At 39.5% G+C, this 25,621-nt stretch overlaps 2 protein-coding genes across 2 annotated transcripts in view; one reads left to right on the top strand and one right to left on the bottom strand.

The window, feature by feature from the left end:
* Positions 1-97: 97 nt before the first annotated feature.
* Positions 98-5,481, bottom strand: LOC103974295 (glycine-rich cell wall structural protein 1.8-like). The gene is made up of 2 exons (XM_065120828.1): positions 3,970-5,481; positions 98-1,150 (listed from the first exon to the last, which is right to left on the bottom strand). The coding sequence occupies exons 1-2, from the start codon at positions 5,399-5,401 to the stop codon at positions 231-233; spliced, it is 2,352 nt and encodes a 783-aa protein (XP_064976900.1). The 5' UTR covers positions 5,402-5,481; the 3' UTR covers positions 98-230.
* A 9,700-nt stretch (positions 5,482-15,181) lies between these two features.
* Positions 15,182-25,621, top strand: part of LOC135619126 (protein fluG-like) — a 28,186-nt gene continuing 17,746 nt past the window's right edge. The window contains exons 1-7 of the mRNA XM_065120824.1: positions 15,182-15,423; positions 16,747-16,998; positions 17,601-17,669; positions 17,787-17,901; positions 18,001-18,106; positions 18,489-18,645; positions 18,723-18,818. Coding sequence (XP_064976896.1) covers positions 15,256-15,423; positions 16,747-16,998; positions 17,601-17,669; positions 17,787-17,901; positions 18,001-18,106; positions 18,489-18,645; positions 18,723-18,818 — 963 coding nt within the window. The 5' untranslated portion in view covers positions 15,182-15,255. The remainder of the gene's footprint in view (positions 15,424-16,746; positions 16,999-17,600; positions 17,670-17,786; positions 17,902-18,000; positions 18,107-18,488; positions 18,646-18,722; positions 18,819-25,621) is intronic.

The raw sequence follows: 25,621 nt of genomic DNA, 5'->3' as shown, positions 1-25,621 counted from the left end.
GCTATTAGATTATTCCCCTTTTTCTTATATATATATATATATATATATATATATATATATATATATATATATATAACAAAAAGGACAAAAAAAGACGTACATAAGCATTCTTTATATCAGTAAGAAAGCTTATTTGGCATTACACTCCACTTAGTTAACTGTCTCCCACACCCGAAGCACTGATAAGACATCACAGCTCTTATTTCGGTAGCCACGAACACGTACTAAATCTAATAGTGGCCGTTGCCTCCGCCGCTGCCATATCCGGAGCCGTAGCCGTGCCCGGAACCATATCCAGCGCCGTCACCACCCCCTTCGCCGCCGCCGCCGCCGCCGCCCCTGCCGTATCCTCCAGCACTCCCACCACCAGCACCCTCGCCGTATCCCGAACCATACCCATGGCCAGAGCCGGAGCCAGATCCTACGCCCCCGCCACCGCCGCCTCCTCCTCCCTTACCGTAACCCCCGGCGCTCCCACCCCCAGCACCCTCGCCGTATCCTGAGCCATACCCATGGCCAGAGCCGGAGCCAGATCCTTCGCCCCCGCCTTCTCCACCGCCACCGCCGCCGCCGCCTCCTTTACCGTAACCCCCAGCGCTCCCACCACCGGCACCCTCCCCATAACCGGACCCGTAACCATGGCCAGCTCCGTAGCTAGAGACGCCTTCACCGCCCCCTTCACCTCCGCCACCGCCGCCACCCCCTCCTCTACCATACCCTCCGGCACTCCCCCCACCGGCACCCTCCCCATAACCATGCCCAGCCCCATGTCCAGAGCCTTCGCCGCCCCCTTCGCCACCGCCGCCGCCGCCACCTCCTCCTTTACCGTATCCTCCAGCACTCCCCCCACCGGCACCCTCCCCATAACCATGCCCAGCCCCATGTCCAGAGCCTTCGCCGCCCCCTTCGCCACCGCCGCCGCCGCCACCTCCTCCTTTGCCGTATCCTCCAGCACTCCCCCCACCGGCACCCTCCCCATAACCATGCCCAGCCCCATGTCCAGAGCCTTCGCCGCCCCCTTCGCCACCGCCACCGCCGCCACCTCCTCCTTTGCCGTACCCTCCAGCACTCCCCCCTCCGGCACCCTCACCATACCCAGAGCCGTTGCCGGAACCATGTCCGGACCCACCACCAGTCCCACCGCCTCCGCCTCCACCACCACCACCACCCCCACCGCCGCCACCTCCGGCGCTAGTCCAAGTAAGCGATCTAGCAGCCAGGACAAGCTCGAAGCTCAGAAGAGCAACGAAGGCAAGAGCCCAAAGCCTAGCCCGAGTTCTGCTAGCCATTGCAGCTAAACCAGTCGTGAACTGAGAGAGATGAGATGTGGTCAAGAAGAGGGGGAGTGCAAGGGTATTTATAGGCCGTTCTTGCATGGGTAGCAGTGCAAATCCGAGGTCACGATGAACGTAGGCTTCGAGTCTCCGAAACAAAGTTGTGTGAAATGAGGGACTCCCAGAGGAAGTCGGCCAACCAGTGAGCTTGCAATCTTTTTTGACTCTTGAGGCAGCAACATGTCACTTGTTTATTTCCTTCTTCTTCTTCTTCTTCTTCTTCTTCTTCTTCTTGATGCTCTCTATGTGCGCTTTGTTGGTGGGATTCTCGACTGGAAATCCTTATCCAACCTTTCCCTTCCTCTCATCGACGCGTCGGTGTGTCTGCTTCTCCTGGGTAGTAGGTAGCCGATCCAGCTTTCTGCATCACGATACAGGACTTGCCAGGTGCCTCGACGAAGCCTGTTTGCGGCTCGTAACAAATGAGATTAACTTGTCTCGCTAATTATATTTATCTATATTAGACCCTTCCAAGAAATGCTTAGCAGAAATCTTGAAATCAACGGCTGGTCATTAGTTTGTATATATTTATGGAGAGCAGACGGAAGAGACACTCTTTTGCTAATCAGGTTATGAGAATTCGATATCAAGTTCAGTGAGGCAAGCAAAAACACAAAGAGGTTCAACATAATAGTGTAGAGGACTGAGCCGTCTGTATCAATTAAGGATGAGAAGTGGTGGTGTTTTGATATCTCTTTGTTGCTTTGTGTTTAGCGTTTCTGGTGGTATGGCAAAACCCTCGAGTCATTCCATGTGCCTAAACCTGGATAAAAGTAATGGAAGTGGATCATTTTGCTTGCCTTCTTTTACCTTTACCCCCACCGCTATTGCAACAAAGAATGGAAGTGATCGTGATCGATCGTAACTTTAGATTGAACGCACCGAAGAGTTGGGCTGGTTGGTTTCAACTAGACAAAGTTGCTGACGTATACCGGCACTAAACTTGTTTTTAGGCGCGTGAACTCCACCTTAAAGATGATAGCAAAGGGAAGTCTGTGAGGAGGAAGGCGAGCGAACACCAAGCCAAAAGGGTTACGCTCGAAGAAGATACTTCATGGCCTTTTCTTTTCCTTTCCTCTATACACAACCTTTGTTTGTCCGAGTTGCAACCCAAGTAGTGTTACTATAACTAATTATATGTTTGCTAGGGACATAAATGGTATTTAAGCATAACATTAATTCATCGATAGTTTTACTTTGCATGTGACAACCTACGAGAAGGTAATTATTGTAAAATTGTTATGAGTATTTATACAAAGGAAGAGATTTTTCTCGATCATACACTCAAATCACACAATCAAATTAATTGTTTAAATCCATAATTTGTTATCATAATTTATTATTGAGTTAGGTTCTTTTGGAATTTGGATCTTTTTTTTAGACAACTGAGAGAGCCATCGATATAACCTAATAAATCATATCTAAATAAGAGATCGAAGAATTGTGCTAGCCAAGATACATAGTTACTACTCTTAGATAGTTTAAAGGGGATTAGAGTTGCATCGTTGATAGATATAAGTCTTGTATGTTGAGAAGAATTATTGTTTTCTAAGAAAATAATAATTGAAGTGTACGAGGAAGACATATTGAGAATATAAATCAATTTGACAAAGATCGAGCTACAAGGGAAGAGTCATGAGTCGCTGGAAAGAGGGAGAAAGGCCCCTTCTTGCAAAAATGGCACAAAGAGGTCAGTGGTTGATGGTGTCACCCTTCGGGGGATTCTAATCATTGCTAACACCAAGTGATCCGGGGGCGAGGGAGATGAAGAAGAGCTAACGTCGGACGTTATATGTGGCTAGAATTTGGAGCGGTCATCGACTTTGTAGAGGTAGCACTTCTCGAGGAAGACGAAGTTGTCAGATGGCTTGGAGTCATCATTAGTGACTTGGGTGTCACGTTCGGAGAAAGTTTAAGCAGTATAGTTGCGGAGGGGGTGGTATAGATTGACAGTGGGTAGATGACGTCGAGGATGAATAGCACGACAACCAAGTGGAAGTCTACAATGGGCAGCGAAGAGAATAGGAAAATAGACAGTAGTAGATCAGCAAAGGGATTGTTGTCGTCGAGCAAAGGAGAAAACTTGTAGTGACAAATCAACGGAGAAGATGGATTGCTATCGTCGGACAATGAGAAAGGGAAAGTCTTGCTTGAGGCAACAGAAGCTTTTTATATCACGTAAGATTGTGGAATACGTTGTGAAAAGGGATAGATTTCATTCGTTGAGTTACAAGTATTTATAAAGAGTTTGAAAGAGAGATTTTTTTAATCATGCATTTAATCAGATCAATTATTTGAATTTATAATTAATTTTTAAATTATAGATTAATTAAGAAAGGTAAGAAATATAGAAATGTCATTACATGTGTATTGTTAATTTATGAGTAACGCAACAACATCAGCGGAAGACAGTAAAGAAGTCCACGAGAAGGAAGCCCTGTTATTTGTATATATAACATCAGCGGGTATTTTACAGTGTACACGAGGAGATGCTATATAACAACAGCGTGCCATAGTATACTGCTGTCACGTCAGAGCTTCATACGATCAGATGCAAGAGGGGCTGCGGACTACGGGTGCCACCCGCCATCTCCATCACCGTTCGACGCGTAGCCCCCTGAGCCGAAGCCTCCACCTCCACCGCCTCCTCCGCCCTTCCCGTACCCTCCGCCATGAGCGCCACCACCTTCGCCATACCCAGACCCACCACCTTCTCCATATCCTGATCCGTTCCCATTTCCATGGCCACCGCCGCCGCCGCCGCCGCCTCCGCCTCCGCCGCTTCCATACCCTCCGCCATGAGCCCCACCTTCCCCATACCCAGATCCGCCACCTGCGCCATGCCCCGATCCGCTCCCACTTCCATGCCCACCACCGTAGCCAACTCCACCTCCACCACCTCCTCCCCTACCATGTCCTCCACCGTCAGCGCCGCCACCTTCTCCATACCCTGATCCGCTCCCACTTCCATGGCCACCTCCACCACCCCCGCCCCTTCCATGTTCTCCACCGTGAGCGCCGTTACCTTCTCCAGACCCAGATCCACCACCTTCTCCAGACCCTGATCCGCTCCCACTTCCATGGCCACCACCGTAGCCAACTCCACCTCCACCACCACCTCCCCTTCCATACCCTCCACCGTGAGTGCCGCTACCTTCTCCATACCCAGAACCACCACCTTCTCCATACCCTGGTCCACTTCCAATTCCATGCCCGCCGCCGAAGCCACCGCCACCTCCACCACCTCCGCCCTTCCCGTGCCCTCCACCGTGAGCGCCGTTACCTTCTCCATACCCAGATCCGCCACCTTCGCCGTACCCTGATCCGCTCCCACTTCCATGCCCACCGCCCAAGCCACCTCCACCACCTCCGCCCCTTCCGTACCCTCCGCCGTGTGCGCCAACACCTTCCCCATATCCGGACCCACCGCCTTCGCCATATCCTGATCCACTCCCACTTCCATGTCCATCGCCAGAACCACCGCCACCTCCACCTCCACCTCCACCACCTCCGCCCCTTCCGTACCCTCCACCGTGAGCGCCTACACCTTCCCCATATCCAGACCCACCACCTTCGCCATACCCTGATCCACTCCCACTTCCATGCCCACCGCCGAAGCCGCCGCCACCTCCACCACCTCCGCCTCTTCCGTATCCTCCACCGTGAGCCCCAACACCATCCCCATATCCAAACCCACCACCTTCACCTTCACCATACCCAGACCCACCACCGTATTCTCGATGAGACACTCTCTTCAACTCATCATCCGAGGCCGTACCATACACTCTACCTGACCAATAGCCCGAGCCACTTCCTCCCTCTTCTCCACCTCCTCCATGACCAACACCATATCCTTCCTCGCCGTTGCTTTTACCATTTCTACCGTCATAGCGTTCGCCATACCTTGCGACAGCACCAGCCTCAGAACCAGAGCCACTTTCAACACCTCCTCCACCACCACCTTCTCCGCCACCTTTATGATAGAGTTTGCTAAGTCGGGAGGCATCGGAAAGGCCAATGCTAATGAAGACTACGAAGACAAGAGCAAGAAGCTTATTACAAGCCATGCTTGTCAAGTTGATTGCTTTAGAACTCGATGCATGTCACTCGAGCGAAACAGAGCATGAGTATTTATAGAGCTGCTGCATGAACTGCTGATCCATGCAATAATAACGAGGGTTTCCAATGTGAAACGTAGTAGGTTAAAGAAGAGCAGCGACAGCAGCTAGTGGCCGATCTTGACTAATCTTACGACCACTTTCTCCCTCCGTGGCTTTATCTTTAGCAAAAGTACTCTCCACGAGTCGGCAGAATATACACTAAATCATGGACCTCTGGAAATTTTCTTGCCGTCATGACCTCTTTTACGTGTCAACACGTCTCCTACCGACGCCCGATTCTGCCTCGATAAAGTTATCTTTTGCCGTACAAAGTTGGAGCAGTGGGTTGAAAACTTAGATCGGTCGATTCGATGGGCGCAAAAGTCCGATACACTAAGAGCAGATAGTGTACTAGGGTCCACGTGTCAATCCAAAAGCGGGGCAGTCTCCATGGAGAGTCCACATTGCTTTTGACCTATCAAGCATTTCATGTCATCTCTCATGCAGTACTGCAAACCGCATGAGGATGCAACCTCTATGTAGGAATCCATGCACGATAAATTACCAGGGGTTTCATCAAGCCTCTCCATTTTACTCTTCCATTCAATCTCAACTGTAAATTATGTATCCTTTATATGGCTTTTCTATGGACTATGGAGTGCCGTGAATTTGCATGCGAGCGCAGGAGTTAGTGCTGACCAAACAAGAGACCGCATTTAGTCTGTAGTGGAGATCCTCCTTAACGACAATTCAATGCAAGTCCACAGACATAGCTGTAATGCATGAAATGTCGATGTAACAGAAAGCGCAAACAGAGTCTTGTGGAGGAAAAGTTTACGCGTATGTCAAGATGCGCACGAGTCGGAGACGGGGAGCCGACAACCACCGGAAAGATCTGTCACTGCTAGTAGCCGTTGTGTAGTCCATCGAATGGCAGGCAACCAACCACATGAACAGTCATAATATTTTATAAGATCGTATTTATCTAGGCAACGTGATCGCCAGCTGGTCACCAAATTCGCCAAGCGCAGGGACAATAATGAATATGATTAAAATAATTTCATTTGGGTTTTGTGCAAAACAAGACATGATGGATAGAAAACGATGTTGAACGGGTTACCAACATTACATTACCAAGAAAAGATAGAGCTTTCACACAAAGTAAAAATAAGTTTCGCTTAAAAGTTTTTATAATTTTAAAAACTCTATATGTTTTATACCTAAGATTTATATAGTCCTAAGATACATTACATTAATTATATTTAATATAAATTATTTTTTCCTAAGAGATTTTTTCAAGAATCAATAGTCAATTTGGTTTATCTTTATCTTCTTGATTCAATGAACCTCTCTTTTGATCCAATAAATCTCTTTGTGATACCTTAACAAATTTAATTTCAATATTCACTCATCTTAAACTTGTTCCATCTAACAAAGTTGTTAAAATATTTTAAATTTAAAATGTTTTGAAAGTATATCAATCACTTATTCATTTGTCTTAACATGATATCCTATAAAATAAAGAAGTAGCTCAACTTCTTTGTTTTTAATATGATATATTATAAAATAAAATCTTGTATCAATGTACTTCGATCTTTCATGGAAGACTAGATTCTTGGTTAAGATAATAACTGATTTATTATTAATATAAATCCTGATTGACTTCTCCTATGACATATATTCTGCTTCACAATTTGATAGAGCAATGATATATTATTTTTTTTGAAGGACATGTGAATGTAGTTTCACCAAAACAAAATACAAATTTGGTTATACTCTTCCAATCATCGTAGCTTTCAACCTAATCACTATCACTATATCCAATGAGGTCTAACCTTTTAGATGACGAATAATATATTATATACTCAATTGTCCCTTTAATATATTATAAAATTCTTTTAGTGATATTTAAATGAGATATCTTAGAAGCTTCCATGTATCTAGTTGTTAAACCAACTTTAAGTAGTATAACAAAGTCAAATGCATGTCAAATATCTTAAACATCCAAGTAAACTTTTATAATAAGTTAGATTAATTAATTTACTATCATTTTCCTTTGTCAACTTGATTTTATATTCCACGAGTGTATACGTAGGGTGACAATCTTCCATGGAAAACTTCTTTAGAATCTCATTTACATAATGTTCTCGTGAGATGAAAATTTCTTCATTGCCTTATATAACTATGAGGAAATAAATCATTAGGTCCAAGTCATTCATCTCAAATTCCTTTATACCTTTATAGTATGCTTAAAATATTTAATCATTGAGATACTATTGCTTGTAAAAAATAAATCATCTATATATAGGCATACAAACAAGACATCTTTATCAAAGTTAAATTTCATATAGAGAGCATATTCATGTGGATATTTAAAAAATTATTTAAAATAAAATAAGTATATATCCGAGAATTTCATGTCCGTGGGACTTGTTTAAGCTTATAAGAGCTCTCTTTAAGTTATATACTTTATCTTTTATTCATGAATAATAAAACCAAGGAGTTGTTGAACATATATCTCTTCTTCAAGAACTCCATTAAGAAATATTGATTTGATATTCATTTGTAAAATTTTTCATTTCATTTGAGTTATTAGCGAGATAAGCAATCTTACTTTCTTCGGTTGAGCAACTAATTGAATATTTCTTCATAGTCAATCTCATATTGTTGTTTATATCTCTTTGCAACCAATTGTATCTTATGTTTCTACACCCCCTTTTATGTATTTCTTTTTGTTTTGAAGATCCACTTAATGCTAATCGCTTGATGGTCTTCTAGAAGTATAGTAAGCTCCCATGTATCATTTTTGTTAATAGCACGAATCTCCTCATTCATTGCTTATTGTCATTTATCTTTTCTACAAGCTTTTTCAAAGGTTAATAGACCATATCCTGCAAAAAGATAAAATAAAGTTTAAATAAAATTCATCATTATTAGTATCAACCTTTCGAGTCACATTATATAGCTTCTGAATCGTTCTTATCCTTCTTACAATCAGACTTCTTAAATTATATGATTTAGTCGATCTAGGTGATGATTCAAGCAAAGACTTCGATACTTGCTTATAATATATCATCCTCTTATGAAGTTATAGCTTTCTTATACTTCTTATTACTTTTTCAGTTCTAAATCTATTGTTCATCAAACTCAACATCTCTTAATATCATAACTTTGCTTATAATAGGATTATAGAGTTTGTAACCACTATGATCCTTAGCATAACCTAACAAGATGTATTTCTGACTTTTATCCTCAAGTTTTGTTCTCTTTTCATCTCGTATCTTAGCAAATGTAACACTTCTGAAAATTCTCAAATAATGACTCTTTGTTTTCATAAGCTCCATACTTCTTCTCATATAATATTGCCAATTTGCCTTATCAAAAATTTGTTAAGCAAATAAAATACACAAGCAACAACATCTCCCCAAAATTATTCAGGAATTCTTCTTTCCCTTAACATGCATCAGATTATATTAAGTATAGTCTTATTTTTTTCTTTCTAAGACATTATTTTATTTGGGTGTTTACGACATCGTGATTTGATTTAAAATTATATTATTTCTATAAAAAACTTTCAATTTTATTCGATGTGTATTCATCACTATATCTATTTTTAAGTATTTAATCTTCCAATCGTTTTGTCTTTTAACTAAATTCTTAAATTTTTTGAATTTGATTAAAATTTCTTCATTTTATTTAACATGTAAACCCAAGTTTTGCCACTATGATCATCAATGAAAGTAAGAAAATACCTGCTTCCTTCAAGTGATACTGGACTAATAAGGTCACAAACATCCGAGTGCACCAGATTAATTCGATATCATACTCTTTTTATTTTTCTTAATTTGAAAGGCTTTCTTTCTTATTTTTCCATGATATATACTTCACATAACTTTGATAGACGATTAATTCTTGGCAATCTTGTCACCATATTATATTTCTCTAGAAGTTTTAAAGTCACAAAATTTAAGTGAGCACATTTAAGATATTATAATGTAGAAATATCCTCAATATTAATTTTAAGATAATTTGACCGATCAAAAATGCATAAATGCAAAAGAAATATTCTATTCTTCATCATTTTCATATGATTAATATTTTATTCTTATCATGAATTGAAAGAGTTATATCTTTCATCTCAATATCATAACCTTTTTCAAGTAATTACCCCAAGTCCATAATGTTATTTTTCATATGAGGAATATAATAAATATTTTAAATTCATAATTTTTTTTCTATTATTAAGTCCAAGAAACATTTTACCTTTATTTTTACTGGTCTTTGAGATACATGACTAAATATAATGGTGCTAGAATAACTTATATACATTTCAAAAAATAATTCTTTGATGCCACACACATGATTTAAAGCTCTTGTATCTAGATACCAAGTTATAAACTGATCTTCTTTCAAATTATCATAAGTTATCAGTAAAACTTGATTTTTATTCTTTTCCTTTTTTTTAAACAAAATCTATCTTATCAACTTGATTGTTAGGATTATAATAACATTCGAAAGAGTAATATCAATTCCTTCATAAATATAGCATTGTATTTCATACTTTTTAGAATTTCTATCACGTCCATGATCTCACCCACGTTCTCGACAACCTCAGCCTCTTTGGCTAGAATTGTTTATATCTCCTTTATTATTTTAAGATTCTTGATTAGTTTGATTTCTACTATCTCTTCCTCTTTGTCCACAACCTCTTCCCTTTTAAGATCTTGATTTATCTTTGTTCTCAAGAATAAGCTTGGTTTATAGTGCTTGCTATATAGATTTTTCTTCTCCTCTTTTTATAAGCCTTTATTCATAAACATGAAGAGAACTCATTAGTTATTCTAAAGATATTTGTTCTAAATGTTTAGACTCTTCGATTGCTATAGCAATAACATCAAACTTTGGATCTAGAGATCTTAATAATTTTTTTTATTACTCTTTGATCATTAATTTGTTCATCATTGCATCTCATTTGATGAATAATAGAAATGACTTTTCACAAGTAATCAGAAATAGATTTAAAATTACCTTATTGTAATTTTTCAAACTCAGTTCATAAAACTTATAGATGAAGTTTTTGTACCTTATCTACACCATGAATGCTTTTTAAAGCATTTCCCAAGTCTCTTTTGAAGTTTGGTTCGATGATCTCGAACATTGTATTATCAAGTTTTTGGTAGTCCATGAATAAAGTTTTTTTTCTCTTTCTTTCTTCTATCTTTGAGTTGTTTTCTTGTTTATCATTTATTGCTCTTTTTGCTACACTAGGTTCAATAAATTCATCTTCTACAAACTCTCATATATCTTGGGAGCCTAGAAGAACCTTCACTTGGATGCACCATATATTATAATTTTCTTTTGTCAATATAGCAATCTAGAGTTAGATGATGCTTGGGAAAGAAGCTATAGCTTTTCACATGAAGGAAAAGTAAGATAAGACAAAATATTTTATGTTTCACTCAAAACTTCTACAATTTCAAAAACTATATGTTTCATTATCCCAAAGATACATTATATTAATTATATTTAGTTTCCTAAGATACATTATATGAACTACATTTAGTATAAATCATTCTTATTTAGTATGATTTGAAGAATCAATAATCAAAGTAATTTATCATTATGTAGACATTTAATGTGTTTCTCCTTTTAATATAATGAATATTTTTCTTGATACAATGAACCTTTTTATGATACCTTGATAAATTTAATTCTAACAAAAAGAAAATAAATGAGATTTGCTATCATTTAACTTTAGAAGACAAAAATTAATCAGAATAATTATTATGTGATGCCAACTGATATCTCCTTGGATTGCCACCTCTACATGATGTTATTTCCACATGTCAGATTAATATTTTATTTTTTATCATGAAGTGAAAGAGCCATATCTTTCATCTCAATATCATAATATTTTTTAAGTAATTACCCTAAGTTCAGAATATTATGTTTAATATCAGAAACATAATAAATATCTGAAATGCATAATTCTTTGAGATAGATCACTAAATATAATGTTACTAGAATAACTTGTAAACATTTTAGAAAATAGTTCTTTGATGCCACAAATATAATTTAAATCTTTTGTATCTAGATACCACGTTATAAACTGATCTTCTTTTAAATTATCATAAGTCATTAGCAAAACTTGATTTTCGTTCTTTTCTTCTTTTTCAATAAAATTTGTGTATCACCTTGATTGTTAAGATTATAATAACATTCAAAGGAGTAATTTCCATACTTTTCACAAATATAGTAATGCCTTCCAGACATTTTAGAATTTCTATCACGTCCACGATCTCGGCCATGTCCTCGACCATAACATCAGCCTCTTTGGCTAGAATTTTTTCATTTACCTTTATTATTTTGAGATTCTTGATTAGTCTGATTTCTACCACCTCTTTCTCTTTGTTCATGACCTCTTTTTCTTTAAGATCTTGATTAATCTTTGGTCACAAGAATAAGCTTGGTTTACTGTGCTTGCTCTATATATTTTTCTTCTCCTCTTTTTGTAAGCTTTTATTCATAAACTTGAAAAGAACTCATTCGTTATTCTAAAAACATTTGTTCTAAATCTTTCATACTCTTCAATCGCTATAGTAATAACATCAAACTTTAGATCTATATATCTTAGTAAATTTTTTTACTACTCTTTGATCATTGATTTGTTCACCGTTTCATTTCATCCGATGAATAATAGAAATAACTTTTGAGAAGTAATCAGAAGTAGATTCAAAAGTACCTTATTATAATTTTTCAAACTTTACTCGTAAAACTTGTAGACGAAGCTTTTTTACCTTACCTATATCATCAAATGCTTTTTGAAGCATTTCCTAAGCCTCTTTTGAAGTCTTTGAAAGAGTGATGATCTCAAATATTATATTATCAAGTCTTTGGTAATATGTGAATAAAGTGTTTTTCTCCTTCTTCCTTCTATCTTTGAGTTTTTTTTACTTATATATTTATTATTTTTTCTACGACACTTGGTTTAATAAATTCATCTTTTACAAACTCTCATACATCTTGAGAGTCTAGAAGAACCTTCACTTGTATGCACTATATATTATAATTTTTTTTTATCAATCTAGGGATTTAGAGTTGAATGATACTTAAGGAAGAGTTCATAGCTTAACCTAAATTCTAATACAAAATGCTGAAATCTAGAGAGAAGAGATAGGGCTTTCACACAAAGAAAAAGTAGGACAAAATAAAATATTTTATATTTCACTCAAAACCTTCTACAACTTTAAAAAGTATAGGTTTTGTGATCCCAAAGATACATTATATTAATTACATTTAGTTCCTAAAGATATATTATATAAATTATATTTAGTATGAATAAGACTATTTGAAGAATCAATAATCAATTTGATTTATCATTGTATAGACATTTAATATGTTTCTTCTTTTAATACAATGAATCTTTTTCTTGATATAATAAACCTTTTTATGATAGCTTAATAAATTTAATTTTAAAAAATAAAATAAATAAGATTTGCTATCATTTAACTTTAGAAGATAAAACTTAAACAGAGTAATTATTATGGGATGCCAATTGATATCTCCTCGCATTGCCACACCTCTACATGACATCATTTCTACATGTCAAATTAATGTTTTATTCTTATCATGAATTGAAGGAGTCAAATCTTTCATCTTAATATTATAATATTTTTTAAGTAATTACCCCAAGTTCATAATATTATTTTTTAATCATGAACATAATAAATATCTAAAATGTATAATTCTTTGAGATAAATCACCAAATGTAATATTGCTAGAATAACTTGTATATATTTCAAAAATTAGTTTTTTGATGCCATATATATATATATATATGATTTAAAGCTCTTGTATTTAGATAACATGTCATAAACTTGATTTTTATTTCTTTATTTTTTCTTTTTTTAACAAAATTTGTCATATCACTTCGATTGTTAGGATTATAATAACATTTAAAGAAGTAATATCTATATCTTTCACAAATATAGTATTATATTTCAGACATTTTAGAATTTCTATCATGTCCACGATCTCGGCCATGTCCTTAACCATAACCTCGACCTCTTTGGTTAGAATTTTCTTTATCACTTTTATTATTTTGAGGTTCTTAATTGATCTTATTTCTGCTACCGCTTTCTCTTTGTCCATGATCTCTTCCCCTTTAAGATCTTGATTAATCATTATTCTCAAGAATAAACTTGGTTTACAGTGTTTGCTCTATAGATTTTTCTTCTTCTCTTTTTGTAAACCTTTGTTCGTAAACTTTAAGATAACTCATTAGTTATTCTATAGACATTTGTTCTAAATCTTTAGACTCTTAAATCACTATAGCAAGAATATCAAACTTTGAATCTAGAGATTTTAATAATTTTTTATTACTCTTTGATCATTGATTTGTTCATCATTTCATCTTATTTGATGAATAATAGAAATAAATTCAAAAGTACCTTATTGTAATTTTTCAAACTAAACTTGTAAAACTTATAGATGAAGCTTTTTTATCCTATCTACATCGAATGTTTTTTGAAGCATTTCATAAGCTTTTTTTTGAAGTCTTTGTTAGAGCAATCATCTCAAACATTATATTATCAAGTCTTTGGTAGCATGTGAATGAAGTTTTTTTTCTCTTTTTTCCTTCTATCTTTCGGTTATTTTTTTACTTCTGCATTTATTGCTCTTTCTATTACATATGGTTCAATAAATTCATCTTCTACAAACTCTCATACATCTTGAGAGCTTAGAAGAACTTTCATTTGGATGCACTATATATTATAATTTTTTTTATCAATCTAGAAATCCGAAGTTGAATGATATTGGAGAAAGAGATCCAAACTTAACTTGAACTCAATTTGAACTCAACTTGAACTCTAATACTAAATGTTAAAATAGATAAATAGAAGAACGAGCAAAGTAAAGAAGGATAAGACAAAATATTTTATGTTTGACTCAAAATCTTCTATAACTTTAAAAACTATATGTTTCATGATCCCAAAATATATTATATTAATTATATTTAGTTTTCAAAGATATATTATATAGATTATATTTAGTATGAATCAATTATCAATTTGGTTTATCATTATATAGGCATTTAATGTGTTTTTTATTTAAATATAATGAACCTTTTTCTTGATACAATGAATCTTTTTATAATACCTTAATAAATTTAATTTTAATAAAAATAAAATAAATAAGATTTGTTATCATTTAATTTTAAAAGATAAAAATTAATAATAATTATTATGGGATGCCAACTGATATCTCCTCGGATCGCCACCTCTGCATGACGTGTTATAGCGTTTAATACACATATAACGGAAGAAACGCTGATGACGTGAATAGTACGCGCTCGCAGTGGCACGTTGCCCCGTGACGACTCAGCACGGTAAGGGTTTTCTACCCGTTTCCCACCTTACCGACCAGCAGTTACAACTGATTGGAGAAGAAAGAAGGTAATCCGGGGACCCGCAGTATCCCCACCAATCATATGCTTCACCAGTAGATGCAGCGCAGTGGCGTTTTATTTTATTACTTTCTTTTTGTTATCTGTTATCGGGAAATATTAACGTGGACCGGAACATGAACCTCCCGTAATCCTGTCCGTTGATTCTTTCAATCTAACTTGATCCGGTAATAAGTGTTAGATCTGAGATCATCGGGAGCGAAGGGACAGCACGCAAAGTAGTCGTCGCCGTTCGTGGGGACAGGACTCACCTTTTTTATCCTATAAGAGAGACCGTCTATCTCATCTGGTTCCGACCGCGATTAGTCAACACAGAGCGACGAGACGATACGAGGAGGAGAGTTTGCGACGGGCGATGGAGGGGAAATATAGGGAGTTGAGGACGGCGGTGGAAGCGGTGGCGGCGGTGGACGCCCACGCCCACAACCTGGTTGACGTTGACTCCTCCTTCCCCTTCCTCCGATGCTTCTCCGAGGCCGAAGGCGACGCCCTCTCTCTCGTTCCCCACACCCTCTCCTTCAAGGTATCGATGTTCTGTGCTTTTCTTTTACTCTTTGTTCCGATTGATTTTAGATTTTGCTCCTATTTCTTCCCACTTAAATCCGATAAGGGTCGTTTGATTCGTCAAACGAATCGAACAGAAAAGCAAGAAGTCAATGTGCCTTCATCTTCCAGGGTATCTTTGTGGAATCTAGCATAATAAACAAGAAATCAAGAATCTCTGGTAGAGATTCTTTGTAGAATCCGACAGAGTAGCCAAGAATCAAGAATCCCCTGTAGAACCGAGAAATCAAAGTCCCTCATCTTCCAGGGACTCTTAATGGCGACGAAGGGTTTTTAGTCTTCTTGCACGATTCCTTTCTCGTTAGGTCGGGTTCTAGTTGGTGCCGTGATCCGTCAACCTGTGTCGTCTAATAAGTTTGGGAAGTATCATCTGGACTGGAGAGGCACGCTGCGTCGGTGACGTAATCAGATCACGGCACCTGGTCAACTGGTTAACTTGCATTATCATGCACCCTCGTTCATTACAAGGGCGCCTTGGTTGGTAGGGTTGGTCAAACATGGCTCGGATGAGCAAATCCTTGGTTGGTCCGTCAACAGTTGGTTTTGGAATTGACGACCAAATCCTGCCAACATAACCCACCTCTACTTTTGCATTCTGATTCTATTGAACACTCACGTCAAATTTCTGCTTTAAAGGTATTTTATGCATACCCATCCGAATATATAAAATATAATGAATGCCCCTCTAAAATTGCATATATATATATATATATATATATATATATATATATATCCCATTATTTCATATACACAAATGTTTAAGTTGGAATATGTATTCGTGTAATTCGTCTCCTTGGAGGAAAATGTTGTTCATGAAAGCTTATTAACCATAGAGGGAATCTATGATGTTTGTAACTTTGGAGATTAGTGTGAGGGCATTTACTAAAATTTGCCTTCTCTGGTATAATGACTATTTAACCTTGAATTGATTCTTTAGCAACTCTGAAGTTTTGTTTTGGAAATTTGTTTGCTAGCACATCAGAAACCTATATAGATTTTCATCCTCAATATTTGTGCATAATGAATCATATGTTACTCAGATTAGGGATCATAAATGGCTGTTGATAGCTATCATTCCACATCAGATGTCAGATTCTTGCTATGAAGTAGAAAATCATGTATGAATTTAATAGTCTTCTGCAAATATGATGTATATCTTTTTTGCAGGATAGACATACAGAAATACCTAATGGACCTTTTATCATGCATTCATTAATTCAATAGTAATAGACTTATGGTAGCTTCTGAATATAACAAATTTTTTTCATGTCCTACACTGCAGAGGAGTTTGAGGGATATAGCTGCGTTATACAATTGCAGGGCTTCACTGGATGAACTGGAAAGCCACCGAAAATTCTCTGGATTGCTTTCTATCACTGCAAAATGCTTTGAAGCTGCCAATGTATCTGCTGTTCTTATTGATGATGGAATTCTGTTTGATAAAATGTGTGACTTGGAGTGGCATAAGTCTTTTGCTCCTGCAGTTGGTAGAATTTTGAGGATTGAGCACTTGGCTGAAACAATTCTTAATGATGTGAGAATTCCTCATCTGTTATTTTCTTCTATCCTGCTGCCCCAAAAATCAGTTGGTCTGTTGTAGTTCATTGTTATGCAGTCTTTTAACTGTTTCATGATTTGCTATTATTTCATAGTTTGTAAATTGTAATCAAGTTTTTTCTTTTTGTAAACTTAAAGCTATTGTGGTTCTTTTGTTGATTGCCCGGAAAAACCTAAGCTTGGAGTTATAAGCATACAGACATGAGCTATTAAAAGACCATTGGACCTTTTGTTGGATAGTAGCACGATCTGTTCTAGTCAACTTAAAGAGCTCTCAGTATGTGTGAACCTAAACATAAGCATTATATTTAATTTCTGCACATTTTGTTGGATGTGTCTGGCAAAGATTTAAAGTGTTTTACCTTGATTAACTTCCAAGGCTTAATGTGACTTGGCAGCTGCAATTATATAAATATTACAAAAAGTGCTACGGACTTTATTTTCATGGTCATCACTAGATTTGTTACTGTTAATCCTCCTCTATGGTTACTATCATTGCCCTTCTATCTTTATGACCTTATTTTTCGTGCCATGGCTTGATTTAAATCTTTTAAGTATACTGAAAGCGACATTTTGCAGGAGGCTTATGATACATCAAGGTGGACCATGGATTTGTTCATTGAAACTTTTCTAACAAGGATGAAATCATATCCTTTTTTGTAAATGATATCTTTTGTTTTTGCACTCTCTATATTTGTGTGCCTGCACTGTTCTTGTGACAGGATGCTCCTATTTTGGTTTTTTTTCCTAAGCTTGTAAATTACAGTTGCTGATAAAATTGTTGCCATGAAAACCATTGCTGCTTATAGAAGTGGTCTACAAATAGATACAGAGGTCAGCAAAGCAGATGCTGAGAAGGGTCTTCTCGCAGACGTAAATGGTAAATATAGGGAAATAAGTTTTAGATCCATGTCTTTTTGGAATATGTATGGTGAACTTTTTAACTAAAGATAATACTTTGTTTTCACAAATTTTTCAGCTGGTAGACCTGTCCGTATCAAGAATAAGAGCTTCATTGACTTTTTGTTTATATGTAGCTTGGAAGTTGCTACGTCATTTGATTTGCCTATGCAAGTCCACACAGGGTAAAAAGCAAACAGAACTTGCCATCTATAAATTTCTAATTTACTGCTAAAGATTTTGTGTTTTATCAATTTTACATAAACTGCATATGCTGATTGTGAGCATGACACAGTGCTATGTTTTATAGTTCTATAAATAACTCATGAATCTAGTCTCTTAGTGATATTAGATATTGTGCTTGATTTCTAATATCTTTCTTCTTTACCCCATTTGAATGTTTCTCATTCTTCTAGTGCCACACAGTGCCACATACTAAGAATAGAGATTAGCATTTAAGTGTTGATTCATGTGTTCTGCCAATGTGCTCTACAACTAGTCAAGCACTTGCTATATTGAAATTTAATAGCCCTTGGAGAAATAAATCAGCTTTTGTTTGAATTTCAGCTTTGGAGACAAGGATCTGGATCTAAGGCAATCCAACCCCCTGCATCTGAGAAAGGTTCTCGAGGACAAGAGATTTTCCAAATCTCAGATTGTTCTGCTGCATGCATCTTATCCATTTTCGAAAGAAGCGTCTTATCTTGCTTCAGTTTATTCCCAGGTTTGACAATTTACCGGAGTTATAACTTTAAAATTCATTAATTTAGTTTGCAGTTTACTAATACATTTCAGAAATAGATCTATCTTGACTTTGGATTGGCAGTGCCAAAACTTAGTGTCCAAGGGATGATTGCTTCCCTCAAAGAACTTCTCGAACTAGCACCTATTAAAAAGGTATATCATCTTGTTTCTGTGGTTGCTCTTTAGAAAATCAGTAAAGAGTTTTAAATTCCATTCCCTGCGTGTCATGTAAAATTCTTCTTCTATGGTAATGCAAGATCATAGTATTCTGTCAGACTACAGATTTTAAAACATCCATAATCAATTGTGACATTGCCACAAACTATAAGTTTAGTCTTGGAACTTCAAGTAGTACAATATTGAGTGTTCATTGTTTAACTTTTACTGTCAGATCTTAAAGAGTGCATGACTACAAGATATATAAAATTTCCTTGTTTTGTTTGCTTTTGATGAATTATGTAGTTACTTACCGCATTATGTTTAATCAATTTCGTGTTCTCAAATTAATGTAATGCACTTCTGTAATGGTTTGTGCTGAGAACCTTTTATTTTTTATGTAGTATAAACTTCTCACTATCTGCAGCAGTCTCTTCTTCAATGGCATGCTCTTCATTTCCAGAACCATAGTTATAGAAAAGAGAATGATATTTGGTTTTACACTTCAATTGACTCTTGCACCATCTCCCCTTCCCTGGCCTCTACAAGTTGATTGAACTGTGCTGTGTCATATTTATCACTACACATCATGTAGGTTTTTAATCTCTGCCTATTAAGTTCACATGATCATCAACCAGTGTCATATTCTGGGCTTTATCATGTGGGCAAATTTACCAAGCATGTATGTTATGAACTCTAAACTTTCACATCATTAGTCATTTGCCATGTTATTCTGAGCAATGAATTTGCATGGGTACTAGACTGTCACGAATGGTCATCGTGCACCCGTAACAACTTCGTTCAACGAACCGTTCGTCGCTTTTGCAAACTTGTATAAATGCTTGGCAACATGTTTTGCAATGGTTTTGTGTGTTTTTACTTGTAAAAATGTAAGTTTGAACAGGTTGCAGCGCTACAGTGTGACCGCTCGCCGTGCCTAGCAAAACTACCCCAAAATGTCTCCGTTTTCACGTGTCACAGCCTATTTTCTGTAGATCGTTGCTGCACGTGAAATGTCAGCCATCTCAGCACCCTGGAACCACCTAGGTGGCACCAGGCGGGATGGGGCTTCGGGATAGTGTCGGGTGTTGAACACTCTTCACAAGTTCGCACGTTAACTTGATGGGAACTTGCCTTCGGGCCCGACACCCAGGGAGCAGTTGTTTGTGAACTTACAACTATTCGTTCAACATACTAAAGTCCTTGTTTTTCTCCTTCCTCTTTTTTCTCTCATGCACGCAAGATGCTCGTTGAATTGCTTGTAAAGCTTCCCTTTTCACGAGACGTCGAGACTTGTTCGTTGCTCGTTTTCGAACTAATCAACTTACTCTTTTACAGGTCCTTCGAGACCTGAGTGAGGTTGCAAATTGGCTGACCCTTTACGGACGCATATCGCAAGGGCGCGTAATGACTTAGGCAACTCAAACTAAGTCCATAACTTTGGCGCAAGGGTGCCTCACAGCTTAGGCAATTCTAGCTAAGTCCGTGACATTGTGGTATCAGAGCGGGCAAGCAATTAGAACAAACAACGAAGAAACTTCGTAATCTCGCCATGGCAAAGCATCATGGCGAATCGAGCAAGACGGGGCAAGTCGGACCATTGCCCCAAGCGAGAAGTTGGCTATTCTCCGCGAGAAAATAAGGCACAATCTAGAGCGCCAACTGGGAAAAATAACCATAAGGAGCGACTCACAGCTGCAGAAACCTGCATGGATATTCTTGAAGCGAGCTTAGAGGAACTCTACCATGGCCAACGAAGGCTTCTTGGGGTAGAGAGCTCGCAAGAAGAAGTTGAATCCCGGATCGACAAGGTTGAGGTCCTAGTCGATCGACTGTCGTACGACACCAAAGACTTCGTGCAACATCTGCACGAAGTCGTGGCGGAACTCACTTCCAAAGTGACATTGCTCACAAGGGTATTAAATGCAGGAGGGAGCAACACCCGCATTGTGCTACCACAAAACTTGAGAGCACTCGAGCCACATTGTTATGGGGGTGCCAGAAATGCTAAAGAGCTCGAGAATTTTCTGTTCGACATGGAACAATACTTTCGGGCTACGAGGCCTGATTCCGAAGAAACCGAAGTTTCGATAGCAACCATATATTTGAATGGGGATGCAAAACTTTGGTGGCGAACCCGTTGAGAAGAGATCCAACAAGGTCGGTGTCGGGTGGACATATAGGAGGATTTGAAGCAGGAGTTGAGAACTCAATTTATACCCGAGAACACCGAGTTCGTTGCAAGAAGGAAGTTGAGACAACTCCGCCAAACTACTTCTATTCAAGACTACGTGAAGCAATTTTTTGCACTAATGTTGAACATACAGGACATGTTCGAAAAGGATAAGCTGTTCAGCTTCCTGAATGGCCTGAAGCCATGGGCTCAACAGAAACTACATCGAAGGAATGTCACTAATGTGATCGGGGAAATTATGGCCGCAGAAAGGCTCATCGACTTTGTTTCCACGGAGGATTGAGGGAAAAGGAAACAATTTTCAGGAAATCGCCCTCCAAAATATTCTCGAGGGAAGGAGTCCGAGGGCGAGCAATGGAAGAAGAGTTCCCACAAAGAGCCAAGCTTGAAAGGCAAGGCCCCAAACCCTAGCGAATGCTTCTTGTGCGGAGGGCCGCACATAGTGAGGGAGTTCTATAGAAACAAACACTCAATGCCTTAACAGCTTCAATCCATCCCCTCAAATCGGACAAGGGCAAGGTTGTCGCCCTTAGTTCAAGTAGTTCAGAATCCAGCAACAACGATGAGAAGTCGTGAGGTTCCTGGATGGGAGCAATGCGTTTGTTGAATGCATTGCGGGGTCAAGTGGGGGAGAACTTGAAGGCAAAACCACAGAAAGTAGGGAGTAGCGAGCTGATGTACGTGGACATTAAGCTCGATGGTCAAACAACACGTGCAATGGTGGATACGGGCGCTACCCACAACTTTATTGTCGATCGAGAAGCAAAGTGACTTGGGCTGATCTTGGAGAAGAACTTAAGTCGGATGAAGGTGGTGAACTCGGAGGCGAAGCGGATCTCCAAGCTGGCAAAGCGAGTCCCCATCAAGATCGGAACATGGAGCGGAAGTACAAACATGATGGCGGTGCCACTGGATGACTTCCAAGTGATTCTCGAAATGGAGTTTATGCACGAACGGTCGTCGCGCACCTGCAATAACTTCGTTCAACGAACCGTTCGTTGCTTTTGCAAACTTGTACAGATGCTTGGCAGCATGTTTTGCCATGGTTTTACGTGTTTTTGTTTGTAAAAATATAAGTTCGAACAAGTTGCAACGCTACAGTGCCATTGCTCGTCGCGCCGGGCAAAACTACCCTAAAATGGCTCCGTTTTCACGTGTCACGGCCTGTTTTCTGTAGACCGTTGCTGCACGCGAAATGTTAGCCATCTCTGCACCTTGGAACCACCTGGGTGGCACCAGGGGGGATGGGGCTTCGGGGTAGTGTCGGGCGTTGAACACTCTTCACAAGTTTGCACTGCCACAGACTTAGCTGGTTTTGCCTAAGTCGTGCGGCACCCTTGCGTGTCTATTCGCAAAGGTCAGCCTCCCCGAAACCTCCTATGGTCCCTTAGGACTTACAAAAGAGAAAACGAGTTAGAAAAAGCGTCTCACTCCTGATCCATAAGCAATCATTTTAGAAAACACTTCATAGCCAATGCAAATTATAAACAGACTTTACAAGCTCTGAATGGTCGCACAACAAAGGATCCAAAACAATCCACTACAGACCGAAATCTCCCACAAGTGTCCTCATGACCATGGTCTGCCATACCGGATCGTACCACCCGGTACGGGCGGTACGTACAGGTCCGACAGGCCAGCGGTACACGGACCGTCCGGTACACCGTACCGTACCAGTACCGAGCCCGAGTCGAAATGCCGGTACGGTACGGTATGACAAACCTTGCTCATGACACAACCTGTATTTACAAACCTAAAATGCCCATCAAACCTAACTAAATTAGGGCTGTTAGCTTTCAATCGTCCCTCTACATGTTGTGTAAAGCATGAACAAACCAAAAAACACGGACATACATGAGCATTACATTAAACACCCTGTTTACAGTTTTGTTCGTGACATTCTCCCCCACTTATTCCTTCGACATCCTCGTCGAAACCTTTGTCGACACTGCAACTCCTCACATTTGTCGAGTCTTCAATCTTCTGCTGCAGCTGCAACGCGCTTCTTGGTTCCCAGTTGCTCTCCGTTGCTGTTATTGAGTAGTCGAACTTTTGATCTGTCATGTTGCTTCAACTCGCCAATGACTTTGACTCTAGTGTGGGGTTGACTGAGTTGTGTTGATCCCTGTTTGTTCCTACGGATCCTTCAGATGAAGGAAAAGATCATCCTCACTATTTGTTAGTCTCTTAAATGCCTCATGTTGCTTGAACTGGGTGGTTGCTTGTTGGAGCTTTAACGAGCATCGCCTTGCAAACTTTTGAAGTTTTTAAGTCCTTCCTCCACAAAATTTGTCCATCGACTCTTCTTTCACTTAGTTGTCACTTCCAAGTAGGTTCACATCACTTCCACTTTCGATTGGCATTCTGTTAGGAAATAAAGCGGATAATCTACTCTCAGTAGCATTGATCACCATTGGTGAGGATTTGACAACTATTATCTTCCATTTGGTTTCTTCGAATGGTCTTTGAATATGTGCAGAGCTCCTCTACTGAATAGATAAGAGAATTGGGATACTCGGTTTTGTCCATTCTCTTAAGAGTTGAGAAGGCAAAGGTTATTTGACTTCACTTGTCCATTCTTTGCTCATTGGGATACTCGGTTTCTGGAGCACTCGAAGTGTTTGCCCTCCTTGCGTTGAATTAGCTACTGTGATTCACCTTCTCAATGCCATCGAACTTCTGGAATGCAGGAAGTTTTCATCCCAACTTGGAGTAAGTCTCTAATAGTTTTGGTCGCCTCTGGGATTGTACCGTCTTCTCTATCAACCCTACCGCCTACTCCACTGAGTAGCAAAGGTATAGCATCGCGTACTGCCTACTTCGTTCCTTGGTCATGCACTTTTGCATGACCTGAAGTCCTTCACTTTCGGCTATCTTGATGAGAAGCTCGTTGACATCGGTCTTACGAAGTTCCTTGGCCTCTACCCTTCAGCCTTGTCTTGGCACTTGGAGTTTGCCTCAGCATGCTCCACCTCCTCGGCCCCTTTCACGACCAAGCGATCTCCCTCAATGAGAGCAAGGGATCAATGACTTCACGTAAGTCCCGCCTCTGCGGTACCATGGCGCTGCCATGCCCATGGCCCTACTATCAGTCGCATCACATCTATATCCCTTTCTTCACGATCGGTAGTTGTCTCTGTGGCACTCATCCGAGTCCACCTCCATTCTAACCGATGCTTGGTTTTGGGTAGCTAAGTCCCTTTGGACTCACCGTCGCTTTCTCGTCCCTTTCGACCCCCTGATTCAACACCTCTATGTTCTCCAAGCAATTCCCCTTAGTCGATGGAAAGACAGACTACAACTCTCATGTATGGCCTCTGCCATCATGTTGCAAGGTTAGCACCGATTTTGTTCTCCTTAGCTTCCTTAATAGCAACGTTCGCTTACTCGGCCTTGTCCTATGACTTACCAGGCTTCCTTAAGCGAATATGAGCTCTGGAGCAGTCCAACTCTCCAGCTGCTCTGATCATACCTTTACATGATCAAGTCCCACCCATGGGACTCACTGGTACTTGCATTCGAACTTTTCCCTCAGTGGTACACAGCCCTCATATGCTGATGACTAAGGCTTTCATCTGATGCAAAATTCGATGCATGCACGAAAGACCCGCCTCTGCGGTACCATGACTTTCACTCCTTGAATCCATAGCCCTTTTTGCCGTCGTGTTATTCACCAAAGTGGAGCTCCCAGTAGCTCTCGATCATACCTCCATATGGTATAGTCCCTCACGGGACAAAATGTGTGTATCGCATTACCACGAACTGTTACACTACGATCCGCTGCATCATATCGCCTCCTCGTGACATCTTCATTACATTTTGATCCTTGTGGGATGAACTCGGATTATGATCTCACCAAGTGTGGCCTCTGCTAACACATCGCAAGGCCTTTTCCACTTTCGGTTATGTTCGCTCCTTTGACAATCGACATTCGTTCATCCGTTCTCGGGTCACATCTAGACGAAGCATCGCTCTAGGATAGTCCGTCGTCTAGTAGCTCCCGAAGTCCATCGACTTCGCTGAAATTGGTGCACCATTGTTTGGATCCTGGGCCTTGCCCCTACTGGCACAATCTTCGCTACGCACCACTTCCTTCATTGCAACTTGAATGAAAGCACTGTGGCATATTCTTTAAGAGTACCCGCCTTCGCGTCCTCTTTCTTCGTGCCAAGGCCTTCTGAACCCAACTTCGCCTCCGTAAGTTGAGTCGCCTTAGTTCTTCCATCAAATGCTTCTTCGAGATAAGGTGCATGTGCCCAGAAGCTCCCTTCGTCTTTGGCACCATGCAAGATGAGTCTGCTCCATCAGAATGAAGAACCCATGGAATGACATGATCTCGCTCTTGCCTCTACAAAAGTTCATGTCCTTGACCTCTGTCCAAGGAAAGCTCTGTGCCTCAGCTCTATGTTTCATCTTCTATACTGGCTCCCTAAATGCGGCTTGGGTACTTCGCCAAGTTACACCCAAGTTGCTCCGTTCCTCGTTTTGCATTGAGTTGATGGTGGCCCTCGTGCCCACCATTCCACGAGTCAGCCCTTCGTTGAGTTCGATCTTCATATCGACTCTAAGTGTACCTTCATCTTGTGTTGCTTTGGGTTGCTCTCTC

This window comes from Musa acuminata, chromosome BXJ2-8 (assembly GCF_036884655.1).
Source record: "Musa acuminata AAA Group cultivar baxijiao chromosome BXJ2-8, Cavendish_Baxijiao_AAA, whole genome shotgun sequence".
NCBI classification, from domain to species: domain Eukaryota; kingdom Viridiplantae; phylum Streptophyta; class Magnoliopsida; order Zingiberales; family Musaceae; genus Musa; species Musa acuminata.
Note: the sequence above shows the minus strand (reverse complement) of the source record. Positions and strands in the feature narration are given on the sequence as shown.

What these genes read in the sequence shown, in the direction of transcription:
- LOC103974295 (XM_065120828.1), bottom strand. Translation starts at nt 5,401, where the DNA reads ATGGCTTGTAATAAGCTTCTTGCTCTTGTCTTCGTAGTCTTCATTAGC. An exon ending in GGGCGGAGGAGGCGGTGGAG is followed by an intron (nt 1,151 to 3,969) that starts GTGGAGGCTTCG and finishes GTGGTGGTGGAG; the next exon opens with GCGGAGGCGGTGGGACTGGT.